The 17,624-nt window shown below is 38.5% G+C and overlaps 2 protein-coding genes across 7 annotated transcripts in view; one reads left to right on the top strand and one right to left on the bottom strand.

The window, feature by feature from the left end:
• The window catches only part of camk2d2 (calcium/calmodulin-dependent protein kinase (CaM kinase) II delta 2), a gene marked incomplete at its 3' end in the record, with an annotated part of 38,200 nt that extends 32,918 nt beyond the window's left edge, over nt 1-5,282 (top strand). For 2 of the 6 annotated variants that reach the window (XM_081362382.1, XM_081362380.1), the window contains 4 exons: nt 1,021-1,096; nt 1,396-1,490; nt 1,575-1,803; nt 3,798-5,282. In XM_081362382.1, coding sequence (XP_081218508.1) covers nt 1,021-1,096; nt 1,396-1,490; nt 1,575-1,803; nt 3,798-3,801 — 404 coding nt within the window. Of the gene's footprint in view, nt 1-125; nt 147-1,020; nt 1,097-1,395; nt 1,491-1,574; nt 1,808-3,758 lie in introns of those variants that run through there. The other 4 variants (XM_081362381.1, XM_081362379.1, XM_081362378.1 and 1 more) reach the window with 3 other exon arrangements.
• Nucleotides 5,283-5,347: 65 nt separating this feature from the next.
• ank2a (ankyrin 2a, neuronal) overlaps nt 5,348-17,624 on the bottom strand; it is a gene marked incomplete at its 5' end in the record, with an annotated part of 65,141 nt that continues 52,864 nt past the window's right edge. The window contains 10 exon segments of the mRNA XM_081362362.1: nt 5,348-7,281; nt 7,788-7,879; nt 8,460-8,630; nt 8,801-8,965; nt 9,245-9,328; nt 9,778-9,867; nt 10,607-11,386; nt 11,389-11,399; nt 11,737-15,190; nt 15,511-15,583. Coding sequence (XP_081218488.1) covers nt 7,119-7,281; nt 7,788-7,879; nt 8,460-8,630; nt 8,801-8,965; nt 9,245-9,328; nt 9,778-9,867; nt 10,607-11,386; nt 11,389-11,399; nt 11,737-15,190; nt 15,511-15,583 — 5,083 coding nt within the window. The 3' untranslated portion in view covers nt 5,348-7,118.

The raw sequence follows: 17,624 nt of genomic DNA, 5'->3' as shown, positions 1-17,624 counted from the left end.
CCGGTGGGCTGGAGTTATTATGTCATCATCAGTAGACGTAGATGCATTGCACTAGTTTTATTTGGTGCTTTCATAAGAAATTGCCTTTTTGACCAATTATGAGCCATTCTTTTGCTGTCCCTTAGCTTGCCAAGTTATCAATAAAGGTAATTTTAAACTTTAATACTTTGAATGAAAGTGTTGCCTGTGATTTTCTATCAGTAAACACTGCTCATTCTGAAACTCATCGTAGAACACTTGGAGTTCTGGGATACGCTTTCCTTTGGGTGCCCTTTGTTTATCGAGTGTCAAAATTGGCTCTTTTTTAATAAACAGAACAGATTGTACATAGACACAAAATTCACACAACTTCTCTGTAAGCCACTTAGGGCTGGGCGATATGAATAACTAAAACAATACAACAACAAAAAATGCGAGATATATATACTCGATACTCAGCATATATCTTGATATTTATGTACAGTATTTGCTCTGATATGGCTTTTTTAATTAATCGAAGCAATAAAACATGTTTATTTTTTATTTAAATGCATCATCAATGCAATGAAGGACCTTCATGAACATGTCTGAGTGATGGTCAGTTTGATGTGATTCATTGCAATAAATCAAACTTATCAAAATCAACATTTTGTTGCTCAAGTTTAAATCAGCGACACCGTTAAAACACTCTCATATTCATGAATTGTTGGACAAAAAAGAATTGTGAAACGTGTCTAATCCCATCATCTTTTAAATGGCCAAATAAAAAGCATATTAAAATCATTACGATATATACAGTATAATTCATTGCAAATATTCTATATATCGCCCAGCCCTGAAGCCAACTAATAACTGAAAAGACAGAAGCTATAAAGGTTCACTGTAAATTTGTTTCTGGTGCTTTCTAAACAAAGGTTTGCATTTTGTGGATTGCATAAATTCAGTCAAGTTTTGAAAAGTGTTGAGATGTTGATTGATAATGTAGATTTTTGTGCCGTGAGCATGTCTGACTCACACGCTAGACATTTCTGTGTGTTTCAGCTCGAAAGCAGGAGATCATAAAGGTGACCGAACAGCTGATTGAATCCATCAACAACGGCGACTTTGAGGCTTACGCGTGAGTGAACACACAAACCCTTATGAACATTAATGCATTGCTTTATTTTCTCTTGATTACTGAGATTATATTTAATGGTTCCTTTTCACAACAGGTCTATAATTAGAACCAAGCCTCACTTGATTACAGCTTTTGATTGGCAGATTGGAGATCAGAAGGAAATTCAGATTATATCAGCGATTATATACGTTCACATATATTCTTCACAGACTAAAATTGGAACGTTCCAGGTGCTTTTGTACCAATGTGTGCCCATAAAACGAGACTTTTAGCTTTACTTTCTGCTCTTTTTCTCACAGAAAGATTTGCGATCCTGGTCTTACTTCCTTTGAGCCAGAAGCTTTGGGAAACCTGGTGGAGGGACATGACTTCCACAGGTTCTACTTTGAGAACGGTATTTAGACTAATATCTTTTCACACTTGCAAACAGTATCTTGAATTTTTACATCAGTATTTAGATCACCGTATTATCTTTTAGCTCTGTCCAAAGGTAATAAGCCTGTACACACTATCCTGCTGAACCCCCATGTGCACCTGATCGGGGAGGATGCGGCATGTATCGCGTACATCCGTCTGACCCAGTACATGGATGTCAGTGGGATGCCCCGCACCATGCAGTCAGAGGAGACCCGCGTCTGGCACCGTCGAGATGGCAAGTGGCTGAACATACACTTCCATCGCTCTGGAGCCCCAAGTGTGCCCATCAAGTAAGACTCTCAGAGCGTTTCTATTGTTTAGTTCATATTGATCGCAAAAGGGTCATTCTAATTTAGTTAATCATACTGTCTGTAAGTGACAGGAAAGACATTCATAATGTTACATAAGACTTATATTTTAAACAGTGCTGTCAAATCGATTAATTGCGATTAATCGCATCTAACATAAGTTTGTGTATATACTGTATATATATATATATATAGCCTATATTTTAGGGGTGGGAATCTTTAGGCACCTCACGATCCAATCCAATTCCGATCCCGGGAGTCACGATCTGACTTTTTTTTAATTAATCAGTTTACCGACTTGAAAAACATGTATTTATAAGCACTTTTTAAAATGATTACAAATTAAACAATTTAACTAAAACAATTGTATGTTAAGAATTTTAAATATATAAACTAAGATAGCTTCAAAACATAAAAGTAAATAATAAAGAGGAACAAATAAACATTACAAGCGATAAACTGAGAGTGCTTTCAGTATTTAAGATCATCTGAATGTTTTCCGTTCAAGAAGTGATTTTTCTCTTTCTCATCTTTATTGTTGTTGGATTATTACTGATGACATCAGAGGCAGCGGGAGATCTAATAAGATGCATTCATACTGATGCACAGATCTCTTTTGAAATATAAGATGTGGTTTGTCCTGGATAATCCCTTAAGACATAGCTGACTGTGTTTACATTAATTTCGCATCATAAACGCATTAAATGCAAGAACTTTTAACCACTTACACGGAGTTGCACACAGCTGCATGAGCGAGCGCTCTTCACAAAGCACACGTGAGCATTTGAAATAGAAAGCAGCCTTCTGTCAGTGAGTTTCATATTTTTTTATATATAAGCCCACTGCATTCCAAGCATTCCAAATGATGCCTTTGTAGATGTGTGTGTGTATGGAATTGGAAGCAAGCAGAATATGGGTGTTTCTAAAGCCCAATTTATACTTCTGCGTCGAACTTACGGCATAGCTACGCCGTAGCTGTGTGTAGCGCGCGTACCCTTCGGCGTACCCTGACGTGCAGTGCACCTCTCCAAAAATGCAAGCACTTTGATTGGTCTGCTAGGACCGCTCCCTCGGGTTTCACATGCTCCCTCTGCGCGCGTCAACGCGGACAACGACGCAGAAGTATAAATGAAAACCAACGCGTTACACGCAGCGTCATCCTGGATCTGCGGTTAAAGACTAAGAATTGTTAGAGAGAGAATTGCGATGCATTTTGTTCTTCCACCCCTTATATGTGTGTGTATATATATATATATATATATATATATATATATATATATATATATATATATATATATATATATATACATATATATATATATATATATATATATACATATATATATATATATATATATATATATATACATATATATATATATACATATATATATATACAAACTTATTTTAGATGCGATTAATCGATTTGACTGCAGTAATTTTAAATAAATGCTTTTGTTTTGAAATTATCATCCTGAAAAAAAGTATCTCGTTTCCACAAAATTAATAAGCAGCACAGCTGTTTTCAACATTGATAATATTAAGAGTTGTTTCTTGAGCACTAAATCAGTATATTAGAATGATTTCTGAAGGATCATGTGATGCTGGATTAATGACTTCTGAACATTCAGCTTTGCCATCACAGGAATAAATGACATTTTAAAATATATTAAAATATAAAACAGTTATTTAAAATGAATATTTCACAATATTTCTGTTTTTACTGTATTTTTGATCAAATATGCAGCCTGGGTGAGCAGAAGAGAAATCTTCCCGACCTCAGACTTTTGAATGCTAGTATAACCGGGACACAAATGCAGAACTAATGGCCTTAGAATGACCTGTTATTATTAAGCTACATGAAAATATATCAGTCAGAAACATGAATTCATAATTGGAATTTGATAATACTAATTTAATGTTATGCTTATTTCTAGGTTTTGCTGATGTGTGTTTGTCTGTGTGTATTTTTGTAGTTAATGGCATATTAAGCTTCAATATTTCCCAACTGAGGAGAAACCATCAGCAAAAACCCAACCATCTGTCAGTCAAACTGGAGGTGTGTCTCCTAAGCCACACCTCCTTCCCAACAACCACGCCCCTGCCCCTCCCCTTCCCCCTTGAGGGTCGTTTACATGTTATCACAAATGGACCAGAGAGTTCAAGCATTTTGCTAAAGGTCATCACCTACACCAAAACCCGTGGGCCATTCGCATATATGGACATTATTAAAAGGAGTGTATTTTTAAAATTTTATTTTCTGTTTCTTTTTTTAAGCTGTTTTGGTATGCATTTTAAATGTATAGATATGTAAAGAGAATCACCTTTCCCCAAGTCTGTACTGTATTTTTACGTCTATTTATGTGTGTGCAATATATCAAGTTTTGAAAGATAAGAATGTTAATATTGAGCTTGCTATTGTTCTGGTGATGTACATATGTCGTGATCGTTCAGATAAAAAATGGTAAAACAAAAAATCTTTAAAAAAGAACTTTAAGAAACTTTTAAAAAATACGTACATTAAATTCTGGCTTACAGCAAAATGAAAAGATTTTAGTAACCGCTGTCAAAAAGCTTTGTTTATATTCGCTAGCTTACAATGTTTGGCTCCTTAAAGATTCTGATATACTTTACTTGATTTAAGAGAACTGCAGAATACTAATATGGACTGTATGTTTATCTTTATGTCATAGAATATGAGAAAAAAACGATATCAATGAGAATGTAGCATATATGATACATCAAACTGACAACCATTGGACAAATGCATGGAGGACTATTTTTTTTAACGACCATGCTGTCTTTTTTCTTAGTTTATGTTGTGTAATTCATGGTTTCCTTATCAAATTGTGTTTTATTTCTATCAGTATCATAAGGATTTGATACAGTAATGATGATAGCGAATATCATCATCATGAGCCAACATATCTAGAAGTATCACCCTTCCTTCAGATCTATGTAGCTTAATTTTTCCTATACTGAGTGGCTGTGAAAATATCCTTTGACTTTATATCATGGCTGTATGAGAAAAAATAAATAAGTAGCTTATGAGAAACTACATGTATCATTTTCACACATTTGTGATTTTTATTTATCCCGACATTATTTTCGCCCATAGCGAGAGCAGCGAAAGTGAGCTGAGCCTGATTTACAAGCATGCACACTTAGTGGCGACTTTGTGTCTTTGAGCCACTCAATCGGAAGATGATGTCATAGAGGGTGATGTCGGAATGGAACGGTCTTCCTTGAGGAAAAACCTCACCACTAACTGGACTATGCCAACACCATAATTTCCATTTTCTCCATGTTCCGTTTTCTCTTCTTAAAGACATTTCCTCTGCTGATACTCACAGAACCTCGACGCCAATATGAGGATGTGAACTACATAATTTGTTGCCATGGTGGCGCTAGCAAATCAACATATTTAATGAAAACTACAATAAAGATGTGATATGTACTGTATGCTTGATGTCACGCGTCAGCTTTCTCTCCACACACAACCAGAAAATAGCCACGACATAAAGGTTATGACACTTGTACACTTTTATTCTCTTTCAGCCATATACACACACTGCAGCCATGGTATAGTGTTTAAATGTCTTTTTTAAAAGTCATATAGTAAACTAATACATGCCTTTTAGGATAGATATTTATGTACCATATATATATATGCATATTTTTATCTCCACAGACATAGAATGCGGATTCAGTAAATCAAACGTGGGCCGGTCACAGTGAAAGTAGTAGCAGTGTTCAACTTTGATTAGAGGATGACTTTTAATGCTGTTCCAGGGCCAGTTTCCCAAACCCAAATCATTATAAGGGGAACAAAGCACAGCTGGCCTCAGATTAGCATTAAAAAACAACCTCTGCTAACACAGCTGTATTAATCTGCAGTTAAAAAGGAAAAGTAATTCGAATATCTCATGGTACACTCTTCTTCCCAGTGGTCTCAACTGAAGCCAACCTGTGATTTGGTGAACCAAAAGGAATATTCACTCGGTTGCACCCGTTTTATGACGCACAGAAAAGTATAGAAATGTAATACATCAAAATAAAACATTCTTTTTGAAAGCATACATCCATTATGCTCACTTCTGAAACCAATAAGATATTTTACCAATCATAAATACCTTATAAAATAAATATTCCCTAACACATACTGATATTGAGCATTATGTACAGAAAAAAATGAATATACTTTGAAAATAAAATACACACACACACACGCTCAAAGAAAAGAATAAATTCAGATGGAAAGTTTAAAAATAGAATCATATGTGTAACATTTAACTGATCGTTCCACCTTTGCTTTCTGAGTCCCTCTTGAAACGCGTGTCAAAGTAAGTTTAAAAGCATAAAACGTGTGTTAATGTGATCTATTATTACAAAAAGCTGTACTGAAATGTTTAAACTCCAGTGATGATGAAGAGGACTAGAATTGCTACAGATCACAGACACAAAGAGAGGGGTGATGCCGAAAAATGACAGTCATCTAACCATAGAAAGAGTGTTATTAATACAGTAAGTGTCTGCTGCTAGCTAAGCATGCCTGCGCTAATATCCTTACAGGTGGCTAATGTGATCTACTGTCGTTTTAAAAATGCATATTATATATACTCTCCATGGACAGAATACACAGACACACAATACCCCAACAGCTGATAAAGAAGGCAAGAAGTTTTCAGACATCTCAACCGTTGAGATCAAAACAGCATGTAATGATGTGGTGATATAATGCAATGATATTTAATAGTCGTGGTAGGCAGCGCAGCACAGGTTCAGTTAGTTCGAGCTTAAAATGTTCAGAGAATGAACGACCAGGACTTTTTTTCTGTTTTGATAAAAACATTTTGGTTTTTGTGATCTTTTTTTTTGTTTTTGTGCATGAGTGTATTTGTATTCATTATTTCATAACTGAGGGGTTTAAAAAGCAAAGGAACGGAAAGGAAAGGAAAGGAAAGGAAAGGAAAGGAAAGGAAAGGAAAGGAAAGGAAAGAACACCCTTTGGTCACAATGAAAGACAAACAGATAAACACTCGTGGTGAACTGGGGAAAATAAGGAGCGAGAAAATATTGTCCGTTGACTTAAACTGGGCAAACATCCAGTTTGACTGGACAGGAAGACTGGAAGCGGCAGGAGTGAAGTGCACTCTGGGATTGCATGAGCGTGGTGCATAGGAGTGGTTAGGAGGGCGGACAGGCTCAAAGAGAGGAGCGATGGAGATTGGGAGAGGAAAATGAAGGTAGGGAAACCATCACTCTGACTTCTCTTCAGCTTCCTCCCCCTCTTTCTCTCAGTCATTTTGGGCACAGTAGTGGTGAATGAGGTGATGGAGGTGATGCTGTAGGTTGTCATGTGGCTCAGATCGATCTATCTGGTCCACGCACACACGCTTCTGTCCCCCAGCATCCCTCACTACTGACCTCCTTTGGGTCCTAGACTTCTGCATCCTCGTCCTGTAAATAAGAAAGATCGATCAGCGTCTTACAGTTATTCAGCGCCTTATTAAAGGTTCCAAGTGGAAAAACATGGAAATCCCATAGTACTTGTGTGTAAAGTCAGGGTAAAAAATGTTATTAGAGAACTAAAGACATGTAAAGACATGCTTTGTTAACAAATATACACACACTGCCAGCAAATATAGAAATTCTTAACTCAGTCTCTATAGGACATTACAATACACTACCGTTAAAAAGTTTGGGGTCAGTAAAATTGTTATATAGATATATACATATATAAAACATATATAGATATATAATTCACAATATTTGTTTTACTGCATTTTTGATCAAATAAATGCATTGATAAGATACTTATTTCAAAACAATTCAAAGATCTCACTGACACCAAACTTTTAAACAATAGTGTAGATACAGGTTTTTTCCTTCTATTTTACCCCCACCCCCACCCACACACACTTTCACACTAATATGCACACAAACGCCATGCCCGTCTCTCAAACCTCCTGATCACAGATCCATCAGGCTGCAGTATTTCCTGCTCTACCACTCGAGGGATCTGCACCTTCCTAAAACCTCCAAAGTAGCTTAGAGCCTGAGGGAATGAGGCACACACTACATTAACACTAAATGAACCCTGAAGAGAAAGTATCATGATGGACAAACTATTTGGGTATGTTAGACTGTTAGAGCAGTGGATGCCTTAAATGTTTATGGCATAGTTCAAAATGACATATTAACAGAATTATTTCTGCAGTATTTACAACTGTACAGTATGTGAATTTCCTGTATGCATGGAGTACCTGGATGACCTACAATTGCAAGGAATGATGTATCTGCAGTAAAATATATTTTTAACATCATGACTCATTATTATTATTAACTGTCAAAAGCCAACACATTTTTACACGAAATTTGATTGATTTATTTGTAAAAACTTAATGTATGTCAGTCAGATTTAAAACAAAAAGTATATATACATAAGCTGGCAAACGGGAAAAAAAACTTTGATAGAACTTTTGGTTAGAAAACAAAACAAAACAAAACAACAATATTATAGGCAAAATGTTGAGTCAGTTGAGACAGTGTGAGTTTGGAACCCTTAAAATAATGCTAAGCATAAAGATCTGATGTTGTAAAGATGTCAGGAATGACTGCCGTGTTTAGCAGCTCACCTGGGTGAAGTCATCCCGGGCAGAGGGCAGGTCTGTGGCGAGGAAAGGATCCCCCTCATGCTTTTCCAGCTGTTCTCCATGTACCACTGTCGTTTGGACCACCTGTCTGACCTCTTGACCTACAACAGACTCCCCCGAAGCTGACATGCCGTCTTGCTCATGGAAAGTTACCTGAAATTAAACAAAAGACACCTCTTTAATACAGCAGATCTCTTTAAATGCCAATAATTGAGTAAGTGAACTAAATCAACTTAATTGTAATCAGAATGACCTTAATTTAGGTTAAGTAAGCCTTTTATTTTTTCATCTTGTATCTCATGATGAGTGGCAGCATCACACACCTCTGTCTGATCTCCTTCGCTCTTCAGTACAGTCCTCTTCATTACTTTCGAATATCCATCCCCCAGCGCCACACTGACAGGCTGTTGGGCGGAGCCCTCCACCCTCACCTGCTCTTTCTCCACCCCATCAGATGACACACACCGTCGAATGACCTTCCTGGTCACCTGAGCGGGTAAGAAAGAGAGATAAACACATTTGAATGGAAATTATGCATTTAACATAAATCCTTCTGGATCATTTGCTCTTCTCTTGCACTTCTACCTGCCCTCAGAGTATCACATTGACAGTGAAAGCAAAAAAAAAACAAAAAAACATTTAAGTAAATAAAAGTTAAATAAAAATGTAAGAGGACATAGAGGACAATAACAAGAAAGCTCAGATTGCCATGGATGGATGGATGGATGAAAAGGTAGATGGACTGACGGACGGATTGACGAATTTACCTTCTTCACAACCAAGTTTCCCTGTGCATCTGTGTATTGCTCTTCTGTTACCGACTGTGGAGGAATATCTGGAACATCATCACCCTGTAGAAGAAACCAGACACACAATCAATACATGTCACCTGCTAAAGCAGTGTTCGCCATAAAAGGAAACAGCTGCCCTGGCTTGGGTAAAGGTTAGGGTTAGCAAAAGAGGAATAATAAAGAAATAATGCTGAAAATATTCATCCAATATAGAAAGAAGAACACATCCTGTAGAAGTTGTCCATTTTATGATGATCAAGAGTCAATTACTCCAGCAGTATAGTATATGGGAAAGCATACAAGGTTATTAGTTTTAAATGGACAACTTCTACCAGCAACTGAGGAGCAGGGAGGTTAAGTCACAGCTGAAAATGCAGGATTTTAAAATCGTGTCAGTTTCCGAAATAACAGTTTGGCACCCAAAGTTGCACACCAAGTGTGTGTTAAGAAACTCTGCTTTCACACTGAACCTCAAAAATAGACCAGGCAATTCTCAGTCACAGATGTACCTGAATAATTACTCTTCTTCGCACCACTCTGGTGGTCAGCACATCCTCATCAGAGCTATCCGACAGCACACCTAATGCATCATCAATCTCCTAACCAAACAGCGTGTATGAAAAATCATGCAATAATATAAGATTAAAATGTACATGATATATATAAAACATAAAAACATTTATATAAACACAATTAACGAATGAATGTAATGCTGCCCCCTCTGCAAAAATAGCATAAGACTAAACATTATTAGATCCTGCCAATAAATATAAAATATCAATAACATGGTCATATGCAAAATCTTTCTTGCTTTTGAATTATATATCTATAAAACAGAAAACCAGACAAGGGACAACAAAACATTCTTAACTTGACACAGCATGCACCATTTTTAAATAGACTTGTATGAAACAATTAGCTGGTAAGCGAGTCACTTCAAATCCAGCAATCCATTGCTTAGTTGTTCTAGTTCTACATATCTATGGAAAATACTCTTAGTTATGTAAATTAAGATATAGTTATTACTTGCTTGCAAAATCCTGCATATTTAGTATATGACATTGTAATGTCATAAATGTAGTACATGCATCAGCACTATCTGAACAAGCTGACAGTGATTATGATGGTGTTAAGGTATGAATGTGACATGATCATGTTTTTTTATTTATGTTGGAGTAAAATCAAGTTTTTCAGGTTTTAAAATCCTCCTAATTAGTGAAATTGTTAATTCAAAGAAACCAAACACCATCCCTTCAGCAAACTCATTCAGCGGGAAATGGATTAGGGTAGATTGGAGAAGGATTGGGGGGAGAGGGAGGTCATGCTGAATATGCTTACCCTCCTCAGATCATCATCATCATTATACTCAGCCCCTCCTCGAGGAGGAAGCTCCTGAGGAAATTGTGCAGAAGATTCAAGACTTTTCTGGCTTAAAAAGTATTTCTCCTCTGCATCATCATTGGGTTCCTGGATGATGAGAGAATCCTCAAAATCGTCACTGTCTGATGACCTGATTGACCAACAAGGGCTCTCATGGGATGGTAGTGCTGAGGCACTTCTGACATTTGGTTGTTGTTGTAGTTCATGAATAGTTGACCTCAAGACTTTATTACTAATTGCCATTGCACCTTTCAAGGGTTTGTCGTCTTCTGCTTCAGAATAATCTGAAATGGTCTGTATGCAGTCGAAAAAAGCCTCAAGATCAGAGTCATCATGTTGTTTATCAATGCTTAGTAAGTCTTTGGGTTTTGGTTTTTCAGTGTTCGCAGGTTTTGGCACATCAGTAGCTTCTAATTCCTTATGTTCACTCAGATCAGTTTGAGATGTAGGTGACTCCATTATTGTTTTTTCAACCATTGATTGTAGTTCCCCTGTAAATGTGTCTTGGGATACACCAGGAACTAACAAAACACTCACCTCAGAGTTGACCGGTTGATCAGATAATGGTTGTTCTGGTTGAACTGTTTTTTCAAGTTCCTCGAACACCGAATTCATGTTAAACACCAGGGGTTCAGTAGAGTCAGAGAGACAACGGCCAGAATGTTTTTCCTCTGATTGTTGGGATATTGCACCAGATATAACAGAGTCTGACAGTTGCCGTTTGGAATCTTTGGAAGTTAAGGCCTTGTCACTGCCATCCTGAGAGAGCAGTAAAGCTAGTCCTGCCTCCTGGGAAACAGGTTTCTCAACTGCTGGATTCATGTTCACAGTGAGTACCAAGGGTTCAGAGGACTCAGAAAGACAGCTGTCAATATGCTTTTCTTCTGACTGTTGGGTTGCATCAGAGATTAATGATTCAGACTGTGGCTGTTTAAAACCTTTGGACATCACTGCCTCCTGTGAAACAGGTTTCTTAGTAGTTGCTGATCCAAGTTCAGAAGAATTCTCCCTGAAGTCAAAATGTTGAGAAGTTATGACTGTTTCTGACAGTAGTCGTTTGGAATCATTGGAAGGTAAGGCCTTGTCACTGCCCTCCTGAGAGAGCGTTAAAGCTAGTCCTGTCTCCTGGGAAACAGGTTTCTCAACTGCTTGATTCATTTTCAGAGTGAGTACCAAGGGTTCAGAGGACTCAGAAAGACAGCGGTCAACACGCTTTTCTTCTGACTGTTGGGTTGCACCAGAGATTAATGATTCAGACTGCGGGCGTTTTAAACCTTTGGACACCACTGCCTCCTGTGAAACAGGTTTCTCAGTAGTTGTTGATCCAAGTTCAGAAGACTTCTCCCTGAAGTCAAAATGTTGACAAGCTATGACTGTTTCTGACAGTAGTCGTTTGGAATCTTTGGAAGGTAAGGCCTTGTCACTGCCATCCTGGGATGGAAGTAAAGCTTGTACTGCCTCCAGGGAAACGGGTTTCTCAACTGCTGGAATTATGTTTAGAGTTAGTACCAAGGGTTCAGAGGACTCAGAAAGACAGCGATCAATGCGCTTTTCTTCTAACTGTTGGGTTGCATCAGAGATTAATAATTCAGACTGTGGCCGTTTTAAACCTTTGGACTCCACTGCCTCCTGTGAAACAGGTTTCTTAGTAGTTGCTGATCCAAGTTGAGAAGACTTCTCCTTTAAGTCAAACTGTTGAGAAGTTATGATTGTTTCTGACAGTTGCCATTTGGAATCTTTGGAAGGTAAGGCCTTGTCACTGCCATCCTGAGAGAGCAGTAAAGCTAGTCCTGCCTCCTGGGAAACAGGTTTCTGAACTGCTGGATTCATGTTCAGGGTGAGTACCAAGGGTTCAGAGGACTCAGAAAGACAGCGATCAGTGCGCTTTTCTTCTAACTGTTGGGTTGCACCAGAGATTAACGATTCAGACTGCGGCCGTTTTAAACCTTTGGACTCCACTGCCTCCTGTGAAACAGGTTTCTTAGTAGTTGGTGATCCAAGTTCAGAAGACTTCTCCTTGAAGTCAAATTGTTGAGAAGTTATGACTGTTTCTGACAGTAGTCGTTTGGAATCATTGGAAGGTAAGGCCTTGTCACTGCCATCCTGGGATGGAAGTAAAGCTAGTCCTGCCTCCTGGGAAACAGGTTTCTCAACTGCTGGATTCATGTTCAGAGTGAGTACCAAGGGTTCAGAGGACTCAGAAAGACAGCGATCAATGCGTTTTTGTTCTAACTGTTGGGTTGCACTAGAGATTAATGATTCAGACAGTGGCCGTTTTAAACCTTTGGACTCCACTGCCTCCTGTGAAACAGGTTTCTTATTAGTTGGTGATCCAAGTTCAGAAGACTTCTCCTTGAAGTCAAATTGTTGAGAAGTTATGACTGTTTCTGACAGTAGTTGTTTGGAATCATTGGAAGGTAAGGCCTTGTCACTGCCATCCTGAGAGAGCAGTAAAGCTAGTCCTGCCTCCTGGGAAACAGGTTTCTCAACTGCTGGATTCATGTTCAGAGTGAGTACCAAGGGTTCAGAGGACTCAGAAAGACAGCGATCAGTGCGCTTTTCTTCTAACTGTTGGGTTGCACCAGAGATTAACGATTCAGACTGCGGCCGTTTTAAACCTTTGGACTCCACTGCCTCCTGTGAAACAGGTTTCTTAGTAGTTGGTGATCCAAGTTCAGAAGACTTCTCCTTGAAGTCAAATTGTTGAGAAGTTATGACTGTTTCTGACAGTAGTTGTTTGGAATCATTGGAAGGTAAGGCCTTGTCACTGCCATCCTGGGATGGAAGTAAAGCTAGTCCTGCCTCCTGGGAAACAGGTTTCTGAACTGCTGGATTCATGTTCAGAGTGAGTACCAAGGGTTCAGAGGACTCAGAAAGACAGCGATCAGTGCGCTTTTCTTCTAACTGTTGGGTTGCACCAGAGATTAACGATTCAGACTGCGGCCGTTTTAAACCTTTGGACTCCACTGCCTCCTGTGAAACAGGTATCTTAGTAGTTGCTGATCCAAGTTGAGAAGACTTCTCCTTGAAGTCAAACTGTTGAGAAGTTATGACTGTTTCTGACAGTAGTCGTTTGGAATCTTTGGAAGATAAGGCCTTGTCACTGCCATCCTGGGATGGAAGTAAAGCTAGTCCTGCCTCCTGGGAAACAGGTTTCTCAACTGCTGGATTCATGTTCAGAGTGAGTACCAAGGGTTCAGAGGACTCAGAAAGAGAGCGGTCAATATGCTTTTCTTCTGACTGTTGGGTTGCACTAGATATTAATGATTCAGACTGTGGCCGTTTTAAACTTTTGGACACCACCGCCTCTTGTGAAACAGGTATCTTAGTAGTTGCTGATCCAAGTTCAGAAGACTTTTCCCTGAAGTCAAAATGTTGACAAGCTATGACTGTTTCTGGTGTTTGTGGACTGAGGTCAGAGCCACAAAAAGGAGAAATTTCACTCAGCTGTGCAGTTTCTCTTGGAATCCACATGTCTGGGTCAGTCTCAGATTGGGACAACAATTCTCTCTTAAAGCCATGACTGTCATTTGTGAGAGGTTCAATGGTTAAATCCAATTGTGTATTTACCGCATCAGGAAAATTAATATATTCTTGATCACCACAATGGTCTCCTAAGATTTCTGGCTTTTGCTTTGGAGATTCTAAAAGTTGTAGATATGGTTCCTGTTCACAGGAATCAGTTTGTGGTTCTACCCTAGGTTCAGCTTCGAGCTCTGAAGGTTGCTGTGGGGAGCTGTTTGTATCAGATGGTTCTTGATTTAAAATTGTGATCTCGTGATGAGTAGGTGACTGCAGTGATGCAGAGTCAATTGTAGGAGAGGATTCAACTAAATTTTGATCTGCTACTCGAAGGCTTTGCAATGAAGCAACTGGATCCAAATCACTAAGCTTTCCTGGGGTAAAAAAGACCTGATCTGATTCTGGAGAGCCCTTAATGAGATCTGGAGTCACTCTTGAAAGCCCTGGATTCCCTTCAACATTGTGTGAGAGAGTTTCATCAGCCTCCCTCACAGAAGCATGAGGGGAAAGTGAAGGACTAATATTTTGGCCTAGTATTTGGTTGCTGTCAGGAACCAATCTATCAACTTCACATGGTTTGCTTTCATGGTATGAAGAAGACTGTATGGTGTTTGATGTTTTATTAGGTTCAAATAGTTGTGCCTCTAATGATTTTTCATTGCTTTCTAAATCACTTTTTTCATATACAGGCGACACTTGATCAAGACACACATAATCTTCATCTTGATATTTTGGTTCTTTGAGTTGATTTTCTTCCTCTTGACTCAGTGGTGAAGTGTGTTGCAGTAGGTCGGGTACTGTGTGTCCAGGTTCAACTGATGACAAAACTGAATTTTCACCTGACGAAAATCTCACAATAGACACCTGATTGAAATCAAAGACATTTTGAGATGCTTTTGTTGGTTGTTGGTGGAATTCTGACTGACTCTTCAAACTGACTGGTGATGATGAGAGACAAGCATTTTCACTGTCTGAAAGGTCACCCTGAGCTTGATTTTCCTCCTCAGATGCAGCTGAAACCTACAGGATAAATTATATGAGGTATGGAAAAGTATGACAAGGGAAAAGAGATGATATTGAAGGGATATATACAACCAGTGACAAACAAAACATGCAATGACCATCAGTTCATTTTAGAATGACACATCCATGTAACCATTCTTTAATCATTTCTATTCAGGCATGTCAAGAGAGAGCAGTCTAGAATCATCAGTTGAGTAGAGTGTGTTTAGAAACTAGAAAACTAAGACCCTGTGGAAGGTTTCTTGTCAGTACTGGGGTTGACACATTTGGGACATACCCACAGGTTATGCATCAAATGCACAATACCATGAACTTACTTCTTCATCTGTAGCTTCCTTTGTAGATTCTTTCTTGACCTCTTGAAACATCCATGGATTGGTGAAGCTGTCCCTAGGAGACATTGAGAGAGGAAAGTGAATGACCGGGTTGTGTTCTACCAGAAGACTGATTAACTGAGTGCAATAATCACTGTAAATGTCATTTAAAAAAAAGTAGCGGACTTCCGGATGATTAAGTGAGTGAGAAGACGCACGTGAAGCGAGCTCCTGAGCATTTTTTCTTTCAATTATATCTTTCAGGCTACCTAAAGCTTTAAGCACACTTGATGGTTTCGTTTTTTAAATCACTTATTCTAGGATTGTTGCTTGGAAAGAATTTTGGGTTCTGAAAGGCAACGTAAACTTAAATCATCAACGACCATGACAGGGAGTCATGGTGACAAGCTACCGCTAGATCTGGAAAATCTCCGTGCCACTTTGATCTCCGAGCTATTATCTACAATCGCAGAACAGTTGAAAGCAGCCATTGACTCCGCTCTTGCACCAGTTGTTGTGTCCTTTGAGAGTTTTAAATCAAGCATTGAATCACAAGGATGACACACTGGCGAGCTTGATAAGCACTTGAACGATTACAGTGACCGCATTGAAGCACTGGAACAGGCGGTGCTAAAGTTGAATTCGGCTAACAAACAACTCACCAATACAGTGGAGGACTAGGAGTCATGCTCTCAGCGTTGCAATCTCCATGTCATCGGCATCCCAGAGTGAGCAAAAGGGAGCGATCCGGTTACCTTTATGTCACAATTTTTCCAGGATGTGCACAGGATGCACACCGTATTGGCCTTCGGCTGACCGGGAAAATCAAAGGCCTAGAGTAATGATCGTGTGGTTTCACTACTTTAACGACAAAGAATTGGAACCAACTCTTCCATCAGAGCCGTAAGGTCTTCATTTTCCCTGATTTCAACTCCAGCATCGCTAAGAGGAGGGCGGCATTTACAGCAGTGAGAAACGGCCTGCGTAAGAATAGCGTGCTGTTCTCTCTTCGATATACACTACTTTTTTCTCCTCCACTTTTGGCCTCCTCTAATTATATATTAAGCTAACTTGATGAACAGCACCAGAAGTTCAGTTAGATTCTTGAGTTGGAATGTGAAAGGACTGAATGGTCCCATTAAAAGATCCAAAATTTTGACACATTTAAAACAACAGAAACCTGGCGTTGTATTCCTCCAGGAAACTCATCTGCGCCTCAAGGATCAATGCAGAGTCCAAACTCACTGGATATCACACGTTTCATTCCAACTTTGATTCCAGGTCAAGAGGATTTGCCATTTTGATTAACAAGACTGTGCCTTTTTCTATTGACAATGTAATTTCTGATATGAATGGTAGATATGTAATTGTGAAAGGGAAAATTTCACAACGCCAGTAGTTTTGGTAAATGTATGTGCCCCAAACTTATATACTCTCTTTGCTCAGAATTTGTTCTCTAAGATCCCACCTCTGAACACACATCTTTAGATATTTGGGGTAGATCTAAACTGTGTTGTTGATCCAGATTTGGAGAAATTAAGTACTATTATGAAAGCTCCCTCTGCCATGTCAATGATATTTTCTGAGTTTATGGTTCAGAATGGTTACATTGACCCATGGAGACACTTTAATCCCACAGCGAGAAAATACTCATTCTATTCGTATGTCCATCAATCTTTTTCTCGTATTGATTATTTTTTTATTTTATTTTTATCAATAATATATTATAATAATTATTAAATAATTCCTCAGGTTGTAGACCATGCCCCTCTAAGTCTTGACATTCTTTTATTTTAATAATCGCACTTGACCACCCTGGAGGTTCAATTCTTTACTCCTATCTGATTCAGCATTTTGTGAATGTATTTCTAATTCAATAGATGATTTTCTCCTAACTAATCTGATTTAATCTCTTATTCCTTACTTTGGGAAACTTTGAAAGCTTTTTTAAGAGGACAGATAATCTCTTACTCTGCTTATGTTAATAAAGAATGGAGGAATAGGATGAAAAAGTTATCTGACAATATAAGCTTTAGATGACCAATATACTCATAACCCGACTCCTGAGCTACATAAACAAAGGCTTAATTTGCAGGTAGAATTTAATCTGTTCTTCA

This window comes from Scardinius erythrophthalmus (genome assembly GCF_964197995.2).
Source record: "Scardinius erythrophthalmus genome assembly, chromosome: 3".
NCBI classification, from domain to species: Eukaryota; Metazoa; Chordata; class Actinopteri; order Cypriniformes; family Leuciscidae; genus Scardinius; species Scardinius erythrophthalmus.
Note: the sequence above shows the minus strand (reverse complement) of the source record. Positions and strands in the feature narration are given on the sequence as shown.